The sequence below is a fragment of the Vulpes lagopus genome, chromosome 6, assembly GCF_018345385.1.
Source record: "Vulpes lagopus strain Blue_001 chromosome 6, ASM1834538v1, whole genome shotgun sequence".
NCBI classification, from domain to species: Eukaryota; Metazoa; Chordata; class Mammalia; order Carnivora; family Canidae; genus Vulpes; species Vulpes lagopus.
Genome location: NC_054829.1, coordinates 23,334,764 through 23,361,144, shown reverse-complemented (window position 1 = coordinate 23,361,144; position 26,381 = coordinate 23,334,764). Strand labels below are relative to the sequence as shown.

The following is a 26,381-nucleotide window of genomic DNA, read 5'->3' as shown; positions in this document are numbered from 1 at the left end:
TTCCATAGGTCCACTCCAGGTAGATACACATCTCCTTCATTTGCCCTCACGGGTAGAGAGATGAATGCATGCAAAGACTCTCATTAAGCAACCTCTTAACCTTTCCCACGCCATGGACCCATTTGGCAATCTGGTAAAGCCCAGGGATCCCTTCTCTGAATGAAGTTTTGGAACAAATTGTAAATTTATAGGAAACTGCCCCCACACTGTCCTGTGTATCCTTCACCCAGTTCCCTCCCCCCTCTGGTAACATCTGGCATAATTATAGTACCCTGTCACAACCAGGAAATTGACATTGATACAATCCACCGAGCTTATTCAGATTTTGCCAGTTTCATATACACTCTGAATAGATGTCTTTATTTTTTTATTTTTTTTTTTAGAAGGACATTTATTTTTTTTTTTTAATTTTTTATTTATTTATGATAGTCACAGAGAGAGAGAGAGGCAGAGACACAGGCGGAGGGAGAAGCAGGCTCCATGCACCGGGAGCCTGATGTGGGATTCGATCCGGGGTCTCCAGGATCGCGCCCTGGGCCAAAGGCAGGCGCCAAACCGCTGCGCCACCCAGGGATCCCCAATAAATGCACAAAATACCTGGGTTGCAAAGAACACCAATTATATTGAAATATTGTTACCAAAATATTTCTAAAAGTAAATTTGTAATAAAAATCTTTATTATCACATTTAATAAGAGGACAATGCATTTTGAATACAAGTAAGCTGAAGTTGCATTCTTTTTTTAAAGATTTTATTTACTTATTCATGAAAGACACACACACAGAGGCAGAGGCAGAGGCAGAGGCAGAGGGAGAAGCAGGCTCCATGCAGGGAGCCTGATGTGGGTCTCCATCCCAGGACTCCGGGATCACACCCTGAGCCAAAGGCAGACGCTCAACCGCTGAGCCACCCAGGTGTGCCTAAAGTTACATTTAGTTTTAAAAAGAGTCAGTGTGAATGCTGAGCCCACTTAGCTAGCAGAAGAGCATTCAGTTGACTGGGGTGGCAGGATCTTTGACAAAGCAACACGTAGATCACATTGGACATCCAGCCAATTTTGATTTCTTTTGTTTTGTTTTTAGGTTACAAATGTTGAAAATCCCAATTTTCACAGATGTTTGCATCTTTATTGTGATGTCACAAATGACACACAAGCTTTCATAGCTTGTTTTATTTATTTTTAAAGATTTTATTTATTTATTCATGAGAGGCACAGAGAGAAGAGAGGCAGAGACATAGGCAGAGGGAGAAGCAGGCTCCCTGTGGGTAGCCCAATGTGGGACTCCATCCCAGGACCCCGGGATCATGCCCTGGGCCCAAGGCAGATGCTCAACCACTGAGCCACCCAGGTGCCCTCACAGCTTGTTTTATAGAGCAAGGACCAGAGTTCTCTAAAGTTTCTGCAGTTAAAACTATACTTGTGATAAGTTGGACTCTTTTTTTTCTAGGATGAATGAGTGCATCTTTGGTTAGGTCAGTATCTTCGATACAGTTGTATGAGAGAAAAGAGTTGTAAGCCCATGACTCAACTTTGGTGCCATCAAGAAAGACTAGTTTTTGAAGGAGTTCTGAAATCTATCCAGGAAGCTCGCAGATTTCTCCTCTCAAAGAAACTGGCAGAATTGTGTAGATGGGGACACTAGACAGCAACAGAGATGCTGGGGCACCACCGTGAGAACAGGCAGTGTGGCCATTCATTCAGGTGGCCCAGTGGCTCCTAGCTGAAGCTGGCCAGCTATGTCAAGAACACCCCTTGCAGACAGAACATTTCAGTCATGTAAAGTTAGTGTGTCTAATTTAGCCATGTGTTTAATAACTACCATCACTTCAAAGTGCAAGGTATTGTCAGATATCACCACCAACTGCAGTGGGCTGATTGCAACGGTGACAGGGTCACAGCCGTAGCTGATATCACTGTGATTTGTTGCCCACGTTCTTATTGGAAAGAAGTGGTACATTGCAGTTAGAGGCTTCTGAATGTCAAGATGTAATTCTTTTCCCCATTCTAGGTCATAGACGCCCACAACCCCACCACCACCACCACCATGGACTCTCTGGGATCTAGGGGTCCTGGTCAAGCACCTCTGCTTTATTATTTTTTTAAGATTTCATTTATTCATGAGAAACACACAGAGAGAGGCAGAGACACAGGCAGAGGGAAAAGCAGGCTTCCTGTGGAGAGCCTGATACGGGACTCGATCCCAGGACCCCGGGATCATGACCTGAGCCAAAAGCAGAAGCTCAACTGCTGAGCCACCCAGGTGCAGCCATAAGTCACTTTTCTGAGGGCATTTCCACAGCACTTTATGTTTTTAATTATTTTTTCACCTCTGCTTTAGATCACGCCAGAGCGTATATTTCCCTACACACCCACCCTTGACGTAGACCAACCCCATCCCTGCTCAGAAGGGTGTGCATGAACTACAGTGGGCAGGGGGCACATGTGTATTGAAGCTTACTCTCCCCATCTCCACCCTCACCCTCCACCCTTTCCCCGTCTCCACCCCTCCCATCTCCACCCCCACCCAATATCCCCCCTCTGGCTTCTGTGCCATCTTCCACTGTCCCCGCGGCCAGGTGTGTGTTCCTGCCAGACAACGGCGCCTTCTTTGTCAACTACGTGATCACAGCGGCTTTGCTGGGCACGGGCATGGAGCTGTTGCGCCTGGGGTCCCTCTTTCTATATAGCATCCGCCTCTTCTTCTCCAGGTCGGAGCCAGAGAGAGTCCACATCAGAAAGGTGGGGGCTGGGCCCTGCCCTGCACGCACTCCTTCCCATGGGAGGGGGACAGAGGACCCAAGGAGTGAGGAGAGGTGGGCTGGGGTTGGCAGGGAGCTGGTCCGCCAGGCTGAGCCTCCGGGGCAGCTCCCCGGGGATAGACCAGGAGCCACAGAAAGAGCCGAGGCAAGGGGACCAGGCCACCAAGTGAGCCCCGCCTTCTGCCCCAGAGCCAGGCCATGGACTTCCAGTATGGGCGGGAGTACGCGTGGATGATGAACGTGTTCAGCGTGGTGATAGCGTACAGCATCACCTGCCCTATCATCGTGCCTTTCGGTGAGTCTTCCTTCGGGGCCCCCAGGGCCACCCCACCTCCCCGGCCCTGGCCCCAGCCTCTCCTTGCTCTGCTGATAGTCTGTCCCAGGCCATCTCATATTCCAGCAAGCGGCCCGACATGGGGGTGCTCAACTTCTCCCTACCGGAGGGTGCATGGCCCTGGTGGCGGTGGGGGGCACCAGGGGTGGGGGCCTGGCTCTGGAAGCAGCAGCCCCCGAGCATGCCTCCACCTTCCGGCCCCCCAGGACTGCTGTACCTGTGCATGAAGCACATCACGGACCGCTATAACATGTACTACTCCTACGCACCCACCAAACTCAACGAGCAGATCCACATGGCTGCCGTCTACCAGGCCATCTTTGCACCGCTCCTGGGTCTGTTCTGGATGCTCTTCTTCTCCATCCTGCGATTAGGTAGGTACCAGGCCTGCCTCTGCTTGCTCCCCTTGGCTGCACAAAGCCCTCAACAACCCCTCTGCTCTGGTAAAGCAGAAAAGGCCTGAGAGGAGCAAGGGTTGTTCCCGGATGGCAGCCCCCCTGGCGGCTCCTCCAGGCCTAAATTGGGTTCATCCCAGCAGAACTTGGAAGCTAAGGGGACGGCTTGGACCAACACGGTCCAGATCGGATGCACTTTGGTTTACGACCCTCAGAGCAAGGAACATCACCTTCCTCCATTCTAACTCAAGGCTGGTCAGAATAGAATATTCGCTATCAGGGTCAATTCCCATGACCTCCCCGCAGGACCCTATAAGATGCCTGGTCTCTCGGATTCCCTAAAACCTGGAGGAGGATTGGGGTCTGGCCAGTGGCCAGCTTTCCCCCTGCTCTTAGCTACACCAAGCTACTGACCCTGGCCCCTTGGAGGGAGAGATTCCTCCCCCGCCCCACGGCAAGCAGCTCACTCTGACCTCCCCATCCTCTCCACCACCAGATGGTTTCCTGCCTTCTCCCCACACTGGTCTTCCCTCAGGGACACTGGACCTTAGCCTTCTCAGTGGAGCGGAGAAAGGAAACCGTATTTTCTTACTCCTGTTGCGGTAGAGGCTGGAAACAGCTCTGCCCTTAGTTATTTGTGTGCATTATCCATTTGTTGCTATCGCCCTACTTCGTATCCCTCTAGTCTTTCCCTGCCACCTAGCGGACTTCATTTTTTAAATAATTTTCCTCTAAAGTATAAAAGACTGTATGTTTCTATTTATTTTAAGGATTTTGTTTATTTATTCATGAGAGGCACAGAGAGAGAGAGAGAGAGAGAGAGGCAGAGACACAGACAGAGAGAGAAGCAGGCTCCATGCAGGGAGCCCGACGTAGGACTCCATCCCGGGTCTCCAGGAATCAGGCCCTGGGCTGAAGGCGGCGCTAAACCGCTGAGCCACCCAGGCTGCCCTAGACTGTATGTTTCTGAATGACCCATAATCTCACCCAGAGCCTGCTGTGTCTTTCAGACCTCATTCTGTGTGCACAGGCTGGGGGACAGAGAGGAGCATGGGGGGCAGGGGACAGTTACTGCTTTATTCTTACTTTTCAAAATCATGATTTCTACTTTATAATGTTTGGTCCCGTATCCCGAGTTTCTTCACTCAACATAACGTTCTGAGCAATTTCCTGTTTGAGCACGGGCCCTTGAACAGCTGCATTGAATCCTACCCATCTGAGTCAGCTCTCCATTGTTGCATATTGAGGTTGCTTGCCATTTTGCTCTTGGAGAAACACGATGACAAGCATCATCATGGGTCAGCCTCTGACTGTAGAGATTGATTTTTTTAAAGATTTATTTATTTGAGAAAGAGAGAGCATGGGGGAGGAGGCGAGTAGACACAGAGGGAGGGGGAGAAGCAGACTCCCCGCTGAGCAGGGAGCTTAATGTGGGGCTTGATGTGGGGCTTGACCCCAGGACCCTCGGATCATGACCTGAGCCGAGGGCAGAGGCTTAATCGACTGAGCCACCCAGATGCCCCTATAAAGATTGATTTTTAATCTTTACCTCAGTAGAAAACTGGTGGCATAAAAAAGTTACCCAATATTCCTGAGAGAAATGTAAATGACTTGAATTCTGGATTGCTTTTCAGTGCCGTTAGCACAGGTAAACGCTGGTGCTAGGTGCAAGGACAGGTGTGCGCCAGAGACTGTATTTGGGGGCAGCAGCATGAATGAGTAACCCAGAGCTACTGCCCCAGGGACTGTGATATTGGAAGGAAACTGACAGGTCGAGGAGGACAGGTTTAATGGGCACTGGAGTGGACGCTTAAGGCAATTAAATTCTTTTCCTGGAATCCTTAAGATGCCAAATTCCAATGGTCACATAGCACCGAGGGATGACGTCCTGTGTCAGGCTCATTGACTCCAGTTGCTAGGAGGAGAATTGGGGTAGGGGCCTCCCTGCCTTGGACTTGAGGCCTCCACAGAGGTGTTGAGGTGGTCCCTAGGGACCCAGTATCTCGGCTCCAGACTCCTGCCCACAGCTCCTGTTCTCAAGCACCCAGGCCCACGGCCTGTTCTTCTCCTTGGCAGGTACGCTCCACACCATCACCTTCTTCTCCCTTTCCACGCTCATCATTTCCATGATAATCGCCTTCCTCAGCACTCTTCTGGGGAAGCTCCAGAGGGTATCTGACTATGAGGTGAGTTACCCTTCTTTTCCTCCCTTTGTTCTTCCGGCCCCCAGGGGGACACGGCCCTAGGCCATCTTCAGACCTGCACAGCCACAGCGCGAGAGATGAAAGGCTCTTGCCTTCAGTGATGGTGTGTGCACACTCATTGTGCATGTGTGCGTGCCCTTGGGTGGCCCAGACGCGGTGGGGAGGTTTCACAGACGGCCATCCCCTCCTCCTCTCCCCTCTGGCATGTCCTCCAAACAGCAGGCTGGTCATGCATCCCTCCCACATTATGAGTCTGTCCAGCCACCGAGCTGTGAACACCACTGCAAGGATGGAGGGTTGAGAGAGAAGGACGGGGTGAAGGGTGGAAGGGTGGGTGCGGAGGAGGACGATTCCCTGGGGAGGTGGAAAGGTATCACCTTTTAAGGAATCCCAGATTATTGAACTAGAGGCCTGGCTGTCTGGGCCACGTGACTCCTTCAGCTCTTTGCCACTGGGACCCTGCCTTGTCATCAGAGAAGGGAGCCAGTCCCTGCCTGCCGAGAGCCATGCCAACAATGCTGTGCGCTCTAGATGGGCATTTCCCAAAGGGGCGCAGCACGTCTGTGCAGGCATGTTAAAAATGATTTCCAGGGACTGAAACATCTTTTTTATTTTTCATGGTTACCCATTATTCTGTTGGTTCGCATTTATTTCTGTGTCTGCTTTTGTCAGTTAATGTAGGTTTTCTGTCTATAATAGTAAATGGTGTCCTTTTAAAATGAATGTACAGAAAGAAAAGAAAGGAAGTTTGTTTAAAGTTCTGGTATCCTGTTGAGTCGGAGGAAGGAGCCTCTTAGAAGAGAATCCTTTTACTTTTAGTGGCCTTGTGTCTGGAGGCCCTGGGGTCAGACCCCCACGGCCCTCTCTGCCTGGCCCTTCCTCCATCCCTGGCTCGAGGGCCACGAGAAACCAGAGGGGACAAGGTCTCTGGCTCTGTCTTCCCAGTACAACAATGCCATGCGAGCTGGTTGCCCGGGTGTCCACTCTAGAGAAGGGAGATGGGAGGGGACCTAGACTGTGATTTCGGCAGCTCTCAGAGAGAGCAGAAACCCCGGGAGGAAAGAAGAGACTAGAATCAAAGCAGGCTCATTTTCGATCCTAATCCCAACTCTCTGCACTTCACCCCATTATGGATCTTGGGAATGGAACATTGAAAAGAGTCACCAGCATCCCAGTCCTCATCCTGTCCCCGTGGGCTTCAGCCCAGGCCTGCAGGTCTGGGCGTTCCAGGGGAGCCAGAGGTCCAGGTGCAGATCTGGCGGGGGAGGGAGCCAGAGGGTGGACGCCCCCTTTCCGTGACCCTGTACATCTCTCCCTACTGCCGCAGCCCGAGGAGGAGATGGAGACCGTGTTCGACATGGAGCCAAGCAGCACCTCCTCCACACCCACGTCCCTTGTGAGTCAGTGCCTTCACCCTGGGGGACAGGTCAGGAGGGGGGCCACCTCTGGGGTGGGCGACTCCAGCAGCAGTGGGGGGGGCACCGGCATTTAGTGCCCACCCCCTGGGTACTGGGGAGGAGCCGGGGCGCCTGGGCTCCCTCCCCTGACACAGTAGGACTTGGCCCAGGTCCAATTGCTGCCGTGGCCCTGGCTGAAGATGTGGGAAGATAGAAGAAACAAGACATACTCTGTAAGGAACAGAGAGAGGAAGAGAAATGTCAGGGAGAAGCCAGCCACAGCAAGCTCAGTCGTGTAGACACAGGGACATGTTGGGGTGCGGCCTCAGGACCGAAGGCTGCCTCCAAGGGCACACATGGCAGGCAGAGCGGCGCAGACAGAGCTGCAGGGAGCTATTGGGAGCCTGCACCGAATGGTAAGGCAGGGGTGGCGCCCGCAGCGTGGCTCAGCCTGGAGGGCCCGAGCGCTTGCCCAACCCCTGCCACCCCATGGTGTGGACGCACGGCCACCAACGCATGCTCTGAGCTGGCTACCGGCTCGGCCCATGTCCCGATCCCGGGGTGCACCAGAGGAGCACCGAAGAAGGGCGCCAGCCGGCCCAGGTGCTCAGGGAAGGCCTCCGTCTAATCCGACTCTAGGAATGGGAGCAGGAGGGGCTGCTAGGTGGAGTAGGATGTGGGGGAAAAGCATTCAAGGAAGAGGATCAGCCTATGCAAAGGCCCGGAAGAGAGAATCTGGAGCGTTTGGGCACCGGAAGACAGTTTTCGTCCTGGTGGAAATGCAGTGGGCAGCAGGGCCCCAGGGGGAGAGAGGAGGCCCTGTGATTGTGGCAGAGCTGGGGACAAATGCACAGAGACAACCATGGTGGACAGGCCCACCCCCCGTGCACAGAACTGCAGGTCGGCCTCACCTCGGGGGGAAAAACCCTGCGGAGAGGGGCAGACTTCCTCTGGGAGGTGATGGGGAGAAGGAACTCCGGTGTTGGAGAGTCTACACAGCTTTCAAAGTGGGGGCCTCTCTGCACGTAGCCTCTCTCCTCAGGGGCCCTCGCAAGACGACCCCTCTGGAATATTGTTAGCAATCGGTTACTGAAATCTACTTAGGAACCTGATACGTTGCCAGTCTTGCTCCTCATCTTTATGATACACCCACGCAGTAGAGGTTTTTATGCTTTTTTGACAAACGGGGAAGCTGAGGCTCAACACGGTCAATTAATTTAGACCCCAAGACATTACTGAACAAAGAAGTGGCAGTACAAAGTTTGAACCGGGTCTGTCATGTTCTAAAGCCTGAGCTTAAAACAATAATAATAATTGTTGGAATTGATTTTTTTAATCTTTTGTGATAACAACAGTAGTCTGAGTATTGCAGATAATTATGGGGAAAAACAGATAAGCAAAACAAGAAAATGAAAAGTTCATATTCCCACCAATCAGAGATGACTACTGTTAACTTAGTGTCTGTTCTTCAAGGTACACACGCACACACACGCACACACACACACACACGCACACACACACACACGCACACATATAATATACATATATATAATTTTAACTAAAATGAGGTGATACTGTTCATACTGTTGTATAATCTGCATTTTTAGTTAACAGTTTCCATCTTTCCATGTATATAAATTTCTCTGTCTTCAAATACACAGCCCATATTGAAGTGGCTCTAAGTGTTTCAGAAATATCATTTACAAAGCACATCCAAACCAAGATCCAGTCCAGGCTCCATGCTAGATGACTCTGGTCCCTGTGCGTCTCCTGTAATTTCATACAATCTCTTCTTTATGACCTGCTGATCCAGCCAGTAGCCCTGCAGAATACCCTACTTTCTGGATTTTTCCAGCTATTTCTTCATGATGTCTTGCAACAGGTTCCACTATCTCCTGTATTCCCTGAAAACTAGACATTTGATCCAAAGGCTGGATAGATTCTGAGCCCTTGGGGCTAAAACACATTATGGGTAGTGCCGTGCACCATACCAAGAGACACAGAATGTTCCATTTTTTACCAGTGATGCTGACTACTCCCAGATTAGGGGGATGACGGCCTCTTCCATTGTTAAGTTACCATTTTTCCCCTTATGACCAGAAGGTTTATATGGGGTTTACTTTGGAATCCTACAAATATGTAGATTCTTCTGTAGGAAGAGTATTCCCTCATAGACCAGGACTGTTTGGTTTCACTGACATGAACTCCTACAGGAAAGATTTAATTCTATCCCATAATTACCTATTTTCAAAATAAGGAGTTGGTTTCAAAGCCATTCAAAGGATGACAGCTCTGTCCCTAGCACTTCCTGTTTTTCTACTTCGCTGCCCTCCCAGGTGCTCCTGGGACCATTCCTGGATTTGACAGGTCACATGACCAAGATCTCAGCTAGCAGTCTCAGTTGCAAATCCTGATTCACAGGCCAGCCAATGACCCACCCCAGGGGGTGTGTGGATGTGCCTCTCTGGTGTATTAAGAAGTGCACTATCTCAGAGGTGGGGTCTCTTCAGACCCCAGCACAGGGGAGCCTCGTGTCCTCTCCCCCTAGGTTCAGCCCGACCTGGAACCAAGAATGGATGGAACCATACTGAAGGAGCAGTGGGCTAGGAGCTAGGAGGCCTGCGCTACCTCCCCCTCGGAGGTGCAGTTGCTCTTGGAGTGATCAAGAGCACCTCAGCAGGTGGGACAGCCAGGCCTCAGGCTGCTGGGGGAGAAGGAAGGATCTGTGGCTCAGAGGGGCAGAGGCTCCAGGGGTAGGGCATGAGTGCAAGGGCGTGCCCAGGGCCTGGCCCCAGATGTGACCTCACTCTCATCTCCTCTCTCTGTCCTGAGCAGATGTACGTGGCCACGGTGCTGCAGGAGCCCGAGATGAACCTGTCCCCTGCCTCCTCCCCTGCTCGGCACACCTACGGTACCATGAACAGACAGCTGGAGGAGAGCGAAGAGGAGAGTTGTACGAGGGGCTTTGCGAGGGAGCTGGGCTCCACCCAGTTCCAGGAAGGGCTGGAACTGGAGGGCCAGAGCCAGTACCACTGACCAGGACCCCAGGCCTCCACCTGGCGACTCCACCGGAGTGGCGGCCAGGGGAGGGCCCGGCAGGGGGGAGGCAGGAGGGCCACGTGGACCTCCCCACTACCCCTTGCAGACTTTGGGAAGGCCCGACGGAGCTGTCTGCATCCCGACAGCTGTCGGCCATATGAAGGTCCTGACCTGCTGACCAGCTAGAACGGGAGGTGCTGGGCAGTGCAGGGGACCCCGGGATGGGATGGAGGCTACGGCCGGGCACCACATCTCGGCAGACGTGGCTGAGGCCCTGGGCATGGAGACTGCAGGCCAAGGGACCTTCCTGGGGTCAGAGTGGAGAAGGCATATGCACAAGGGAGGAGGCAGAAAGAAGCCCGCCGAAGACTCTCCAGCGTCTTTGCCACCCTTCACCAGCTGCCCTGCCCAGGAGCTTCCACTGCTGTTCCGACCCCGGCGCCCAGCCCTACTCCCCCCTCCCCCGCAGCCTGAGGAAGCACAAGTGTGTATGCTGGGCCTCGGCAAGGACATCCCCTGCCTGGGGATCCCCCGGAGCCAGGGGAGGCTGAGACCCTTCCTAGCCCTCTGCCCTGCAGCAGACTCCCCCGGAGCTGCGGGGTAGAGACCCTCCTCTGCTCTATTCTTGCGAGGGCAGCTGGGACACGATCACTCCGGGCTCATTAAATGGGACCTGTGTGCATTTTGATGAAGGCAACCTTGGCTGGTTACTACGAGGTGGGAGGGGCAGAGGCAGAAAATTCACGGAGAGGGGTCTTCTCCCCAAATGCTGGGTGATGGGAAACCAGATACAGCTCTCCAAGCCCCAGGCCTAATGAGAGGACCCTCAAGGTCAAGGACGTGGCCCCTGAAAGTTGTTCCTGCCTCATACTCACCTGAGTGCCTGGACCCTCAGCATAGCCAAGGTGGGCAACAGCTTAGAGTAAGAAGCCCATGCTTCAGACTGAAGGCACTGGCCATTCCCTGGCATCCCAGTAGGACCCTTCCTCTCTTGGGGCCGCCTGTACCCTGAACTGAAGACCACCCAAGTGGCCTCCAGTATGGTCCTGGCCCAGACACTGCAGACACCCTGCCAGGGACTGTGGGGGTGGGGTGTGTACTCCATGGAGAAGCCCTTTCGGGTGGAGTAAGGCTGTCTTCCTAGGGCCACCACTCGGGACCTTTGTGGAACTGAATCCTGAGTAGGAATAATGCTGGTAGCACCCAGCCACTTTGTCATGGTTATAGGGGTGCAGACCCCTGCCTCTGAGGACAGCCACCGCCCCCCCACCCAGCAGCACAGCAGGGGAGGATGCAGAGATGGGCTGACTGAGGCCTGAATGGGTGAGGAGCAGCCAAGTCAAGGGGCTCTGCATGCTATAGAGCTCTCCTGAGCTCCCTGCTCCAGGGGTCTGGGGCCTTGCAGCCAACCTGCTGAAAGTAGGCCCCAGGCTCACTCACCTGAGCCTTTCCCACCAGGTGCACATGGGTGCCCCTGAACTCAGAACGTCTGGGTCTCAGCCCTGCTCCACCTGTGCCCATCTCTCAGCTGCAGAAGCTCCAGGCTTCACCGGAGGAAAAAATAGCCCTCGAGAGGCAAACATTGCCATACCCCAGGGGCTTGGCCCAGACCTTGGCATAAGGGATCTTCCCAGAGAGCTTGAGTCAGCTGGGGCGTTAGCAGTCTCTCCCACTCCTTGTCCAGTTAGGAATAAGGAGGAAATAATACCCAGCCAGTCCCTGAGGGCTGCTGCCTCCTAGCATTTCACCAGCCAACGAAGGGAAGGGTCCTTTCCAGAGCAGCGGTCAGGGCCCCAACAGGGAGATCTGCCCATGCCACGGGGAGGTGGCCGGCTCCAGGCCCTCCCCCGCCCCCGGGAGGCATATTTGGTGTGCGTGTGGCCTTCCTGCCAGAAGCTGGCATGTAGGCTCTCCACTGGGCACTACTTGCTGGCACCCCCCATCCCTGCAGCCCCTGCTGGACTATTCCTGCCGCTTCTGTCACTGCCCCTCCTTTGTCCCCTGCCCACCCAGCAGCCTCTGGGCTGGAAAGGGTCCCAGCAGATTACACGGCAGCATGGCTGGGGGCTTCCCCCTCTGCATATGGGCCAAGCGCAGTTGGTTCTGAGAGAAGACAGTGCAAATGCTGGGAAAGTTCCAGAATCCTTTCACTTCTCAACTCTTTCTGGAGACCCAGGGCAACTGGCAAGTCCTCCCCACTCTCCCCCCATGGTCACTGTGAAGGCAGGGTGGCCATGCTTTGGCTCCTTTCCCACCACATGCAGGCCCTCTCCAGGCACCTCCCCTCTGGCCTGCCCACTCAGCCCATGCTTGTCTCACCCACTGGCCTCCACCCACCACCGTCAGACCCTACCCCACAGTCTACCTCCCAGCTGTCCCTCCCCGTCCTTCCACAGAAACACCACCCCCCAGGCTTGATTCCTTCTGGAGGGGGCTGCCTCTGAGGGAACCCAGGATAGCCTAGAGCCTCTAAGAAGTGCCCCACTGGGCCAAGAGTAGCTCCGAGCCTGGCTGCCTCTTCCTCAGATGCTTCTGGAAGCAAAGTGCCTATCAGCAGCATTGCATCCTCTGGGGCCCCCAGTGTGGGATGTGGACTTCCCTTGGCCACCACCACTAAAGGAATGTGCCAGAATGCCGAACCTTCTTGTTATTAATGCTATGACCGTGCCTTGAATAAATAAGTGGTCCCAACCTCTGCTGGCCTGTGCCTCTGCATCTGGACTGGCCCACACCTCCCTGAGGTTGCCAGGCTGGAGCATCCCCTACCTTGCTCCGTGGCTTTGGCCCCTGAGGCCTTCCCAGGCCCCTGTTCTCCCAGGGGAAGGCCTGACGAGTGCCGCCTGGCCTGCTGGAGAGACGGGGGCAGGGGGGAACCTCACTCATTCTGCGGTGGGCACTGTCAGAGCCCCCTGGGCAGTAGCAGAGGATTTTCTGGCCCATGAGCTACCCATGAAGCCTTTGAACAGCCTCCCCTGAGCAACAGAAGTCCCAGGGTGAATGCTGGCCCCCTGAGTGGGCTGTCGGCTAGACTAGCTGCTGGACTTGAAAAGATGATTTCTGGCAGAAGGCCCTAGAAAAAGTGGCAGATAGTTCTCAGGTCTGGGTTGGCCTCAGCCAGCAGCAGGAGGGCAGGGGGAGTGGTGAGGCTCGACCCTGGGGAGGCCTGAATGGAGAAGAAACACCCTCGAGCAAAGGTTACATCTTCTGTTGTACCCACGGTAAAGCTGGGGGGGCGGGGTGTCTCCTGGCCTAGGAGAGCACAGTGCTGGCCTTCCTCCACCGGCTCCAGGACCCTAGGCTGGTCCCGAAAACAGCAGTAGGATGATAGCGCTCTGACTTATTACCCAGTGGAGCAGATTCAAGGGGGCACAGAGGGAACGGGGTACAGGGGGAGGAAGCCTCCCTCATCCTTCCCTGTGCAGACAGGCTGCCCCAGGGCCACTCCCCAGCCCCATCGCTGGATCCCCTCAAGCTTTCATGGCCCACTGGCAGGCCTGGGTTCAAAGCCCCCACTGGCCTGAGCCTGGCATAGGACCAGAGCCCACCCCCGTGACCCCCCTCCCCTCTAAACAATTATTTTCCAAGTCAAGTCAGATGAGATCCACCAGGGCTGCTTTAGGGAAGAGAGAAACATGAAGACCATTCTGGCTGGGTGGCAGGGGCTGGGCCTTGATGCCTGGGAACAGGGATGGGCTGATGGCTACTGTAGGACCAGGGGCCTGGTCCGTGGATCTTCCAGGCCCTGCCACAACAGCTGCCTCCCAGGCTCTCCTCCACAGCCCCCAGCGCCCCTCAGCTCACAGGCCATTCCTCGGTTTGGGGACATTTCAGGGGACTTTGCTCAGAGAGAGACAGAAAGACAAGCTGCAGAGGGTGGACTGTAGCCCCAGGCATGTCAAGTCCTGGAAGGAAGAGGGGGTTGGTCAATCTGTACTCTGCAGGCCGGCAGGACTGGAAGCCTGGAAGGTCGAGACAGCTGGGCTGGGAGTGAGACTGTGACACAGGCCAAGAGGGAGGCCTGGGGCCCGGGAGGCCCAGGACCCGGATCTGATGGGGCTGTGGAGCAGCTGACTGTGTGCTGCACTGCGCTTTGCAGGGCAGCCTCCCACGAGCTGGGGGGCCCTGGGCCCCTGAAGGCTATACCCAGAAGCCAAACCTTGGGGCGCTTTCAGGCTCCTCCAGGGCTGGCTCCCCACCACCTAATCCTGTCATGCGGGAGGGAGGGAGCTCGGATCTGCCCCCGAGGACACTCTAAGCTGGCCAGAGCCTGGCTTCTGAGTCAGTCTTGGGGCAGGCCCGGGGTGGCGGGGGGTGGGGGGCAGGGGAGCTGGCTTACTTACAGGAAGGCAGTGCAGTTTTCTCAAGAGAGCCACTTTCTCAACATCTGGTGGCCCCTGGGCCCTGACAGACCCGCAGATCTCCAGCTGCAAATGCTACGGTTCTCCATCTCGGCTGCAAGGGAGAGTCTCCTGGGAGGTTTTAGACAATCCCAGGGTCCAGGCCTCATCTCTGAACAACCCAAAATTTCTGGGGTGGGACCCAAGTCCCCTACTTTACAAAAGCCTCCCCACTCGAGTGTCAGGGAGGGCTGGAAGGGCAAGGCTCTTGTGGAGGAGGAAAACAATCACAGGCCAACACCCCTGGAAGAGGGGGGCTGGCCTCGGCACCTCACACTGTGTCTCCCCTTGGGGAGGGTGAGCCTCCCATCGGTGACTACGTACAAAAGCCACAGACGGAAGGCGCCCCTCCTTCACATTGCCTCCAGCGAGCTCAATGTCAAGTGCAGGTAGGTCATCAACAGGCCCAAACGTTCGCCTCCTGTCTTCTAAGCGATCAATACCTAGCGCTGGCCCAACTCCCATTATCATCATCTGTCTTTGTAACAAATACTATTGTTTGTGCTGGAGAGACACATACAGGGCTTCAAGCATAGCTTCCGGCTACCATGTGCCCCCTTTAGCGAGGTCTGAAGAATCACCTCTCCTCTCCCCCTCTGAACACAGAGCCCAAAGTGTTTTTCATGTCAGCCTTCCCACTTGGGTTGCAAGAGATTCCAAGTGCAACAAGCCAGTGTATATGGCAGATGTCAGCAGGGACAAGTGCTTGGAAGAAAACACAAAGTTGGTGAAGGGTAGGGAGAGACTACAGATGGGGAGGATCTCTGGAACCAGCTCCTTCCGGGAATGAGACGTGTGGGTGCATGCATGAAGGGGGCAGATTGGGGGGAATAAACACGGGGTCCCAAGCAGCAGGACCTGGGCTTTACTCCAGCAACGTGGAGGCTACTGGAGGATTCTGAGTGGGAGAGAGATGTGATCGCTGTAGGCTCCAAGGCCATCACTGCAGCCTCTGGGTGGGGACAAGGTGGAGGAGACAACCCCCACTGGGGCTCTGCTGATGGTATCCAGCCAGACAGCAAGGTAGCCCAGACAAGAATGGGGCCGGGAATGAGGAGATGGAGACATCCGGAACAGGTCTGAGGACTCGTGGATGGATTAGATGTGGGGTCTGAGAGAAAGCAAGGAATTGCGGATGGCTCCCAGTTCTTCTGCCTGAATGGCTGGGTAAACTGGTTTACCAAGGCAGAGGATTCTGGAAGGAGCAGGCTAGGGAAAATACCAGGCTCTACTTTGGTGGTGTTACATTTGAGATGCTTAATAGGGATGCTGGACAGGGGGCTGGATACAGGGGTCTGAAGTGGGGGGCGTTAGGCTGGAGATGCGACCCAGAGCCACCAGTTTCTGGGGTGTTGAGGTCATGGGGCTGGCTGGGATCTGCACAGGAGGCCAGAGGAGGTCCACAGGGGATGGGAGGGGAATCTGCAAGAAGGAAAAATGAGCATCGAGGAAGCAAGAAAACCAGGAGACCTTGGCATCTGGAATCTAAGAAAAGGACTCAAAAATTAAGCAGGGATGGGCTCCTCAGCAGAGTCTGCTTCTTCTCCCTCTCTCATCCTCTGCGTACACATGCTCTCTCTCAAATAAATAAATAAATAAATAAATCTTTAAGAAAAGGTAAGCAGGGACCCCCCGTTGCTAACCACACTTGACAGTGATTACAGGGTACAGAGGAGTGAGTTTAAAGATGCCCCAAGGAAGCATCAGCCAAGTCAGAACTGAGAGGCCTCTGGACAAGTGAGCTGGTTTCTCCCACAAACCAAAGGCCTGGGGAGAAGGGAGAGGGGCCAAGAAGGAGAAGTTTAAGAGACATAACAACATAAAAATTTAACGTAAGTTTAAAAATCAACCAGATGCAATGTGTGGACCCCCTCGGCTGAGCACCACCTGCTGAAAGACATCAGGGAAATCTGGAAGCAGACTCGGCATCGGGCGATGCTGAAGAGATATGACTCATGTTGGCAGGTGTGTTGATAACGTGGATGAAGGTGGAAAAGGTATCAGCCACACGTTCCTACGGAAGACTTGACAGGTGAAAGTGCACCAAGTCTTAGGTTCGCTTTAAAAGTCTCCAGCGGAATAAAGGGGGTGGGGGAGGTCTTGGGTCGCATCATTGCTGGGTGAAGGGTACATGGAGATTCACTAGGCTCAGATGTTCTGTATGTGATATTTTTCTCTAAAAAAAAGTTTAAAATGCAGAAGTGATCAGCTTTTCCAAGGATGCTGAGCAGAAGAGCAAGGTGAGGACAGGGACAGAACAGAGGCCCTGGGTGACCTCAGTGGGACAGATCGGGGTGGGGATGAAAACCCAGGTGAAGTGGTGGTCCAGCTGTGTGCCCAAGAGGAAGAAGAACGGAGTCTGGTGCCCTGCCAGCCAGTTCTATCTATCACAGACCCCTCGCTCCGTCTCCACCACTGGCTTCTGGCCTTCCTCAAGCCTCTCCTTCCTTTTATATCCACACTGGACCTGACCCTCCTGACCTCATCTTCCCACCTGCCCTGGATCCCCTGCCCTGTGGCTTTGCCTGGCCACAAGCCAACACCCAAGAAAGGACCAGCCCCCAGACCAGTCAGAGAGGCACACAGAACAGGTTTATTCCTCATGAGCTTACACAACCACGGCACGGAGCAGAAGGTAAAGGTGCAGACAGCTTGGGGGCGAGGACAGAGGGCCTCTCCGGCACTTTCCCTTCTATCCAGCAGCCTGAGTACAGGCACACACCAGCTATCAAGTGTGGAGAGCCGTGGCCCCGCAGTCGATCTGAGCAGCGGCAGAAAGGAGGCTCAGGGGAGATAAACCCCAGCCCTGCTGGAGCGGGGCCGTGAGGAACAGCCACGGGAACACAGGCCCCTTTGGAATGAAATCACCCCTCGTTCCTTGCTCTTGCTCTTTGCCAGCCCCCCCCACCTCCCTACCCCCCACCCCACCCCACCCCCCTGCTGGCTAGCCGGTTCCTGCAGAGTAGAGCTACAGGAGCTCCCAGCAGCAGCACTGAATGAGGGAACGGGACACAGCAAAAGAAAAACCCCTCGGGCAGGTGGCATCTGAGACCCGGATGGGCCCACTGCAGACTTAGGTCAGCTCTCTCGTCCTCAACGGGTCCCCTGATTACCTGCTCCCACTACCTGTGATTCTACCATGAAGGCTAGAAAAGTCCCTCCTCTTTACTTGTGAAAGGCAAAGGCCCCAGCGAGAGAAAAGCATGGGAGGCAGACAAAATGGGAAGGTGCCCAAAGCTCAGCCACCACTCCCCGGCTGGGCCTGGACTCACCTGACAAGGATGGATGGCGGGCACCCCTGCTCTCACAGCTCCCCACTTTCCCAGCCCCATACCAGCTCTGGGACCAGAGCACTGGGCCTCTCCTAGAGGAGGAGGTGATGCCAGAGGGAAAAGAGGGCAGGCAGGGAAGAAGCTACCAGGCGTGCGGGGAAATCCAGAAGCCCCCTCCTGAAGGGAAAGCCACCCCCATCGGCAGCTGGAGGTTAGGGGGACTGACACCCAGTCCCGTTCTATTACCTCTCTGGGATGGCCAGGGGACAAGGACCAAGGGGCAGGGAGGCCTAAGGGAGCCTGGGCTGCAGCAGACACAGACAGATGGGGCCTCCAGGCGGAGGCTGCTGGGCAGGGGCCGCCTCTTAGTCGCCGTCCCAGCCTCGACTCATGGCCTGCACCACGGCCCCGTAGAGCTGGCTCCAGGCGGCCCGCACGGCTGGCGTGAACGCGGGGCCCAGGCACTTCTCCAGCATGTAGAGCAGGGACTCCCCCACCGTCTGCAGAGGCAAGCAGCACCGTGTCACCCCTGAATGGAGGAAGGCCTTGCTCCATTCCACGGGTAAGAAAACGGAGGCCTGGACCTTTCTTCTCTCCTGCACAGGGCCCACGCTTCCCGAGCGGGGTACTGCCCCCATCCCTGGGTGCCACACTGGACACTCTTCCCCCTTCAGTGTGAGGCTTTAGAGTGAATTGAGCATTTCACTCCACTCCCAGCCTTGCCATCACCCCATGACTCGGGCCAAGGCCTTGCCTGGGACCCCCAGCTCGGAGCAAGCAAAGTCACTGCCACCCCTCCCCGTCGTCATTTCTTCCTCGCCAAGGCAGCACTCGTGGTGTTAAGAGCCCAGACTCTGCAACCAGACGGACCTGAGTTCACTTCCTGATCCCGCCATTTACGAGCTGTGTGGCCTTGAGCAAGTGCGGTGACCTCTCTGAGCCTCAGATGCTTCATCAGTCAAAACAGGGAAAGTAAAAGTTCCAACTCATGGGATTGCTGGATTGAGTAAATGGGATCATCTACAGAAAGCTCTCAGCATCTGTACAGTAAGCCTTCAAGAATAATAACGGCTCTCGTTTGTTACTGTTAATCAGAACAGAATATGGTTTACTTATTCCACAAATATTTACTGAACATCCACTGAAGACCAGGCGTTACACTAGTTCTGGAGACAGAGGACAAGACTACCTGCGTCCCTTCCTTAGGGCACTTACCATCTGGCAAGGCGACTGGACCGTGGGACAGACTGTCACGTCAGTGGCCCCCACTGAACCACACCTCAAGGATTCAGGACCCCTCCAAGTGGGGTCCTTCCACCATGAGCCTGGGCTCCTCATGCACCTGGCTTTGGCCAATGGGGTGTTCCCAAGAGGGATGCAAGGAGAGGCCATTGGCTTTGGCCAATGGGGTGTTCCCAAGAGGGATGCAAGGAGAGGCTGGCACGCTGGGGTTCTACCCTCTGGGAACCCAAGCTGTCACTCTGGGAGGAAACTCAGCGAGGCCACAGTAATGAGACACTACAGGAAAAGAGACCCTGAAGGATGATGGGCCGTCTTGGATGCAGCAGCCCCAGCTGAGCTCCCAGCTGAGTGTAGTACATGAGTGACACCAGCCCCTTCGCGTGGAGCTAAAGCACTGCCCCACCGAACCCAGAGAAATCAGGAATCGTTTGCTTGGGATGGTTTTATACACGTAACAGGAAACTGAGAAGACTGGCCAATCCCAGAAGCTCTTTAACTTTCCACGGTTCTAAGAGAAACCATACCAGGGAAGAAAAATTGGAGGCTCAGAGACGTCAAGGCAGTGTCAGGGGTCACACAGCACAGAAGTAACAGATGCAGCCCCCCCCACCATCCACCCAGCCTGGTCCTAGTCACCTGAGGGGATGGGAATAGGGAGAAAGAACAGATGAACAGGGAGGACTGGGAGAGTTGGGGCCTCAGGTGAGGCTCTCTAGAGAGAGCAAGAGCCCCTTTACCCACCGAGAACGAGCTGAGCTTCACACCCACTGCACGATGCTTCTTGCCCAGGCCAGCAAGGTACTCCTCCAGCGAGGACAGGTCCTCTACATTGGTCACAGCAGTGTCAATCACGAGCATCACCTGCCAAGGCCAATGCAGCCGTGAATCGGAGAGGCCAGAACAATCCCACCTGCTCATAACCACAGTCCAGAATCTGGGGATCCAACCAGGAGTAAGAGAGGTCACCAGGACCCTCGGTTTGCCAGGATCAGAAATGCAAGGTCATGGGGCATCTGGCTGGCTCGGTTGGTGGAGTGTGAGATTCTTGACCTCGGGGTTGCAAGTTCAAGCCCCATGTTGGGTGTAGAGATTACTTAATAAATAAATAAAATAAATAAATAAAATAAATAAATAAAATAAAATAAAATAAAATCTTTTAAAAAAAAAAGAAAGAAAAGAAATGCAAGGCAATCTGTGTGTACATACAGTAGGCACTCAACATGTGGCCAAACTACTGATGTTAGACTGTGATGGCAGCTCCTCTCCTCTAGGGTCTCAAAGCCCTAAACATGACAGCGGGATGGTGCTGTCTGCCCCAGACAAGGAGAAACTGAGGCACTGTGAGAGTCACCAGCCTCTCAGGGAATGCCAGCCTGGGCGTCAGAGGCAGATGGTCCCTAGTGGGTCAGTGCCAGTACCACCTCTGGGAGCCGGGGACCAGCTGGCTGCACACAGGGTGCCCCAGGCTCTGCCCAGCCCAGCACATAGGGCAAGGAGCAGACATCTCTGGCCTGGGGGAGCGGCAGAGGGGAATGAGACCAGGCCAGGGCAGAAGTCACTCTCCCGAGGAGCCCGAGTCCCTCACTCTCTCCTGGGAAGGCGTCCTGCTGGATCTGAGGCCGCCCCGCCTCCTCCTCACCTTCCTGATGTGGTCCAGGAACTCGGGGGAGGACAGGCAGTCCTCCGGGCTGGAGAACTGGCGGCAGTTGTACTGGAAGAGGGGCAGCAGGTCAGGCTCCAGGTCAAACAGCCTGTCAGGGGAGGCCCACGTGTCAGTCCTGGGGTGTTGGTCCCCCCAGGCCCCGGCCAGCCCCTCGCACCCTGGCTGCCCAGAAGGCTGGGGTGGGGTGGGGAGGCAGGGATTCAGCTGGGAGCTAGAACACCCCCTCCAACCTGGCACTGACCCTTTTGCCAGCTTTGCTGGTGACCCTTTCTCACCTCTTCCACCGGCTCCGAGGGCCATCCTCTCCAGGGACCTGGCATAGAGCAGCCCCTCCATAAACAGATCAGGGGGCTGGGACAGGGAGGGGTCCTCAAATAGGAAAGCCCTTCTCTCCTTTCTTTCCTCTTCTCTCTCTGTGTGTGTCTCTGTCTCTCCCTCCCACTCTTGGGTCAGAACCTCCTAGTCTCATCATGTCTGCAGGGGCTCAGCCAGTGATGATAACAGCACTATTAAGAACTCCTTAGGGCAGCCCCAGGGGCTCAGCGGTTTGGCACCACCTTCAGCTCCGGGCGAGATCCCAGAGTCCCGGGATCGAGTCCTGCGTCAGGCTCCCTGCATGGAGCCTGCTTCTCCTTCTGCCTTTGTCTCTGCCTCTCTCTCTCTCTGTGTCTCTCATGAATAAATAAATAAAATCTTAAAAAAAAAAAAGAACTCCTGGACACTGAATACTTTATCCCTCGCAGTCCTCAGCAGCAGGTATAACTGCTACCCCAACCCTTACAGAGGAGGAAGCCGAAGCCCAGAGAGTTTAAGTCACTTGCCTCCGGTCACACAGCTTGGAAGTAGCAGAGGCACAGAGGGTGCCTGAGACAACAGTGGGCTCAGGGAAGGCTGGGAGGCGCAAGTGGGAGCTCATCATTCACATCTGAGAGGGCTCATGGGGCTTTTGGGTAACCCCACAAATCGATTCCTGCCCCTGGTGACGGCAGAGGGGTCACTGTACCTTTCCCCTGGGGCCCGCGCACCCCTGGCCCCGGCCCCGTCTCGCGGTCCTCCGGCCCTAGCCCGGCCCTAGCCCGGCCCTGTCCTCCAAGGGCGCGCCCCGCTCGCGCCCTCTGGCCCGTGCTCCCGCCCCGCCGCCCCCTCCCCGCCGCGGGGCGCGGGCCTCACCTGGCGAACAGCACGGTGCCGTGCTCCAGCGGGCTGCGGCGCACCGCCCGCCAGCTCTGCCGGATCAGCTCGGGCTCGGGGCGCTCCATGCTCGCCCGGGGACGCGGGGGCGCGAGGCTGGGGCCCTGGGGGCGCGGCCACCGTCACCGCACGTGCCGCGCCAGGTCGGCGGCGACGCGGGCCCCCGGCACCCCCGCGGCCCCCCTCGGCCCCCCCCGCGGCCCCCCGCGCCCGCCTGCGCCGCCGGGACCCCGCTCCGGCCGCCGCGCCCTGCGCCCTGCGCCCTGCGCCCCGCGGCTCCCACAGCGCCCCGCCCCGCGCCGCCCGACCCGGCGCTTTAAAGCCGCCGCGGCCCCCGCCCCCTCCTCCGCCGAGGCCCTCAGCCCTGGGCAACCGGCTGTGGCCGGACGACCCGGTGGCCCGGGAGACGCCAGGGCTTCGGAGCTCCGCAGAGAGCGTCGAGCCTCTCGGGCCGGTGTCCGGTCTAGGACCCGGCGATGACTTCACCACTTGCTGCTTGGGGCGCCGATCGCATGGAGGGCGTTGGGGAGGCTCTGCGCGGGCCACGTCTCCGCAGCCTTCCCTGAGTACTGCCTGGAGGCAGTAGAGCCTCGCCCCCTTGGCACTGGGTCTCCTTCCTTCCGCCCGACCCCGACGTGGGGCCCGGGATGCCGAGCACCGGCCTGTGTGAGCCGGCTGAGGCTGGGGAGGCCCCCGCCCTGGCTCTGATGAGGCCCGGCAGGCTGCCCACCACCTCCACCTCCATCCCGGCTCGCTGGGGCTCGCTGGGCGCCACTGGGACTCCCAGCCTTAGGGACAGCGGCAGGACTGCGGCCATTTCCAGCCAGGCCTGGGTCTTCCTAGGCAGCATCTTTAGCAATCTGTGAGCTCCAGGTCTGGCCCCGGCTCTGCCTGGCCAGGCCCCGGGTCTTGTGTGCAGCAGCTGTGACCCATTGAATGCCCGGACTTCAAGGGAGTCAAGTTCCAGCATTCTACTATTCCATGGTTTTCAATAGGCTTTTAAAAATGTTTAAATAGAAGTACCATTTTGTTCTTTAAATTGAAGTTCAGGTAGTGGAATCTCATGCTTGCCATTCAGGATGTGAAGTTGACCCCGTGTCAGGCCTAAACCTTTCTTTTTTAGGGAGGTAGGACAGGGGCAGAAGGAAAGGGAGAGAAGCAGACTCCCTGCTGAGCAAGGAGCCCCACACCTGGCTGGAGCCCACGACCCTGAGATCATGACCTGAGCCAAAAACCAAGAGTCAGAGGCCTAAGGGACTGAGCTACCCAGAGGCACAAAAGCCTTCCTCTTTCAAACATGGAAGCTTCTCTGGCTCCAGCCCAGTGCTAGTGGCCCAGGCTTTGGAGAGCAAAACCCTCGTTTATCCTTCATTATTTCCAGTGTCTCAGCCTAGCTCCCCTCAGCCTAACTTCTCTCCTTCAGTGTCCTCAGTGTACAGTAAGGGGGTCAGGTAGTGGGGTCTCTAGGGCCCCTTCAGCCCACCTCCTTTGGTTCCATGGATACAAGATGGTATCCGGGCCAGTGGTCATGAACAAACAGGACAAGGCTCCATGCCCGGGAGTTTGGGGTACATCCTATTCTTCTCTTCCCCATCTCCCCACACATCTCTGGGGCCTCTGGGCTGAGCAAGAGAGCAAGATTGTAACGCATCCTGCCTTGTGTCCTAAAGAGTCCAAGATCCCCAAGTACGAGCACAAAGGGGCTGGGAGCAAAAGGGAGAGGAAAGCCAGGTTACTCAGGGACTAGATTTCTCACTGGGTATCCCATGGCCCTGCAGCCAGGTCAGCAGGTCGTGTGGGGCAAGGGGTGGGGTGGGTGGGTGGGGATGCCACCTATGTCTCTGGGCCCAGATGCCTTGTGCTCTGTGCAGGCCACCTGACTTATCTAAGGCTTCCACCTCACCCAGTTTGCACCTCCTGGCAACAGTCTACACTTGGGAACTTCTTGCTTCCTTTCTCCTTTGGACAAAGTCTAGGTCTGCTAAGTTAATGGCAGTTCATGGCTTTAGCTGGTAAGTGGTGGAGTCACACTCTCTGCCTGTCTCAAGCCAGGAGGATGGGGCTAAGTGCATTGTAATCTCTGCTTCCCTGGGAAAAAGGTCTCAGAACCTACCTGGTTGGGCCTATGCAGGCCCAGTGGAGAAGGTGGTGGGTGTTACAACCAGGAGACAGAGGGCCTGACCATATTTGAAGGCTGAAGAAGTCACAGGATCTCCCCTCCCTGCCTGGCATCTGCCCATGACCTGGGCAGGTGGTTCTAATGGAGGAGAGAGTTGCATGTTGTCCTATAGCCCTGCTGTCACTGAGGTGGAGTCGTCAACCGTAAGAGAGCTAGCATCCACTCAGCACTCCTGTCCTGACTCTTGGCAAGGATCTTTACATCATTCATTCTTCATCCTCACAATACCGCTCTCACGTAGATAGCATTTGTTATCATCTGGTTGGACTGTGGATTAAACAGAAGCCCAGGGGTCTGGTAATGAGTCTGAGATCACAGAGTTGGAAGTGGTGGGACTGGGATTTGCCCTCAAGCCTGACTCCAGGCCATCATCTAGATCTCTGCCCCCTTCACTTTGATGGACTGTGACCAAGGGCTGTGTCCATAGTTCAGACCAAGCAAGGTCACTGGGTCTGGGTCAGTAGTCCCTGGTTGGCTCTTAGATGGCTTCTGAGAGCCAGGTGTGCATAATTATCTTTCCAAATTCTCGTTTAGTGACATCAGGACGGTAGCCTGAAATGGGCCATGATGGGAGTATTTACACCACAGTAATTAGCAAGTGTTAGAAATCAGGGCTTTTTTTCCTCCCTGAAAACCAGAGGTCTGAGTGCACCAGGAAACACCAGCCCCTGGATGAGCTGTAGATGCATTAAGCAGAATGTACAAAGGAACAAGCAAAATCTGAGCTGAGTCCAGGCCTTCTCCCCAAGGGACCCAGAGTTGCCAGGTTGTTCTGGGAAGGTGCTTCTAGACCTAGGACCAAGCTGGAGAAGCAGAAAAAGCCCAACCTGATGCCTAGTCCTGGCCCTGCTATTGACAGTTCAGGCAAGTAATTTAATCTCTCATGGGTAGAATGGAGACAAAACCAGAATTGACTTCACTCTGCCTTTTGAGAATTCAGTGTCACAGATGTGTCAGCATGCCACTCAAGAAGTGTTTGGTCCTTCCCTAAACTGCCTAGACTCCGTACTTTCCATCCCCTGAAGATCTGCATGGCCCTCTCCCCAAGCCCTCCAGCCACTCCTGTCCCAAGAGGGAGATGGAGTCAGGCCGTCCCCACTTCACAGAGCAGTGCCGCTCCTCTCGTCCCTTACCTCCTGCCAACACACCATCAGCTCTCACCTCCTTTGGACTCTTAACATCACACTCCTGAAAACAGAAGACCCCTGTAAGGATGGGGCCTCTGCTGAGCAGAATAGGAGCCACTCCGATGCTGGGCCACAGAGCTGCCTCCAAAGTGGACAACTGCTACTCTCTCACGCTCCTTGCCCTACTGTGTGGAGGGTTACAAGAGAAAAAGTGAGGTCCAGCTTCCTACTTATTTTGGACTAAGTTAAAATAAGTCAAAAGAACAACCAGTATTCCTCAAGTAACCTTGTAAGTGGGAGGGCCCAATGCCTGCTGGGGTCAGCAGGCCCACCTGCCCAGCCAGGGCCTCTGCTCAAATTAGAATGGCCTCAGATACTGAGATATAGTGGAATGGTTTTCGCACTCAAAACATTCCTGTCTTCTTTCGGAAGCCCAAGGGAAGTCAGATTCAATTAAGTACAAGAAGAACACCATGGCATTCAAAATGAGAGCTATTTATTACAAAAGTAAATGACCTCTGATTATCTGTGGAAAATTTTATATATATATATATATATATATATATATATATAAAATTGTGGCTCAAGAAGCTGGCTGGAGGTTGGGCTAACAAAGATCTTCCTCCACCAGCAAGTTTGTGGGGCATGTCACATTTCTGCCAATTCCTGGGCATTGGAGCCCACGTTCAGAGCACCACTTTGATAGCCCCTCTCTCCAGCATCTTCCACCGACTGAACCTGAGCACTGGAAGCTGCATCAACCCATACGGCCTTGTCTTCGGAGAAGTGTGTGCCAGTCTGGGCTAAGGGGAAGAGGAGGGAGTGAGCTAACGATTCTTCTCTCATCCTTGGAGTGCAGTAGGAGACAGAGGAACCCTTTGTCCCCAGTGTGGCCAAATGAGGAAGGAGCCATAGGCAGGAAGCTGGCTGAGCTTTCTCCTTTCTCACCCTCACTCGGGTGGCTGCCCCTCTGGCTCCTTCAGAGTTCCTCCCTTCCGAAAGGTTCCTAGTAGGAAGTAAGAAGGTGCAAGGGGACATCGGCCACCTCCCAGTTGTTACAGGGCCATTGTTCTTGGCTGAGGGGCAGGCAGACTCCTGCATTCTCCCTCCAGGGGAACCCACCCAATGGCTACCCCAACCAACTCCACCTTTGAGGAGGAGAGACAGTGGTGGGGTAGAAG

General features: G+C 55.3%; 2 protein-coding genes across 5 annotated transcripts in view; one reads left to right on the top strand and one right to left on the bottom strand.

Annotated features, from left to right (window-relative positions):
- The window catches only part of TMEM63C (transmembrane protein 63C), a 104,170-nt gene extending 91,350 nt beyond the window's left edge, over positions 1-12,820 (top strand). For all 4 annotated transcript variants that reach the window (XM_041759992.1, XM_041759993.1, XM_041759991.1 and 1 more), the window contains 6 exons: positions 2,578-2,740; positions 2,950-3,055; positions 3,301-3,468; positions 5,566-5,675; positions 7,021-7,089; positions 9,926-12,820. In XM_041759992.1, the coding sequence (XP_041615926.1) occupies positions 2,578-2,740; positions 2,950-3,055; positions 3,301-3,468; positions 5,566-5,675; positions 7,021-7,089; positions 9,926-10,126 (817 nt within the window). In that variant the 3' untranslated portion in view covers positions 10,127-12,820. The remainder of the gene's footprint in view (positions 1-2,577; positions 2,741-2,949; positions 3,056-3,300; positions 3,469-5,565; positions 5,676-7,020; positions 7,090-9,925) is intronic.
- A 4,276-nt stretch (positions 12,821-17,096) lies between these two features.
- Positions 17,097-22,166, bottom strand: NGB (neuroglobin). Its single transcript, XM_041759119.1, has 4 exons — positions 21,874-22,166; positions 20,680-20,791; positions 19,782-19,901; positions 17,097-18,298 (listed from the first exon to the last, which is right to left on the bottom strand). The coding sequence occupies exons 1-4, from the start codon at positions 21,960-21,962 to the stop codon at positions 18,164-18,166; spliced, it is 456 nt and encodes a 151-aa protein (XP_041615053.1). The 5' UTR covers positions 21,963-22,166; the 3' UTR covers positions 17,097-18,163.
- Between the last annotated feature and the right edge of the window lie 4,215 nt (positions 22,167-26,381).

Excerpts from the sequence above, each read along its gene's own strand:
- NGB (XM_041759119.1), bottom strand. The coding sequence starts at position 21,962 with ATGGAGCGCCCCGAGCCCGAGCTGATCCGGCAGAGCTGGCGGGCGGTG. Across the intron at positions 20,792-21,873 it reads GGCACCGTGCTGTTCGCCAG|GCTGTTTGACCTGGAGCCTG; the intron begins GTGAGGCCCGCG and ends CTCCCCTGACAG. Across the intron at positions 18,299-19,781 it reads TGAAGCTCAGCTCGTTCTCG|ACGGTGGGGGAGTCCCTGCT; the intron begins GTGGGTAAAGGG and ends TTGCCTCTGCAG.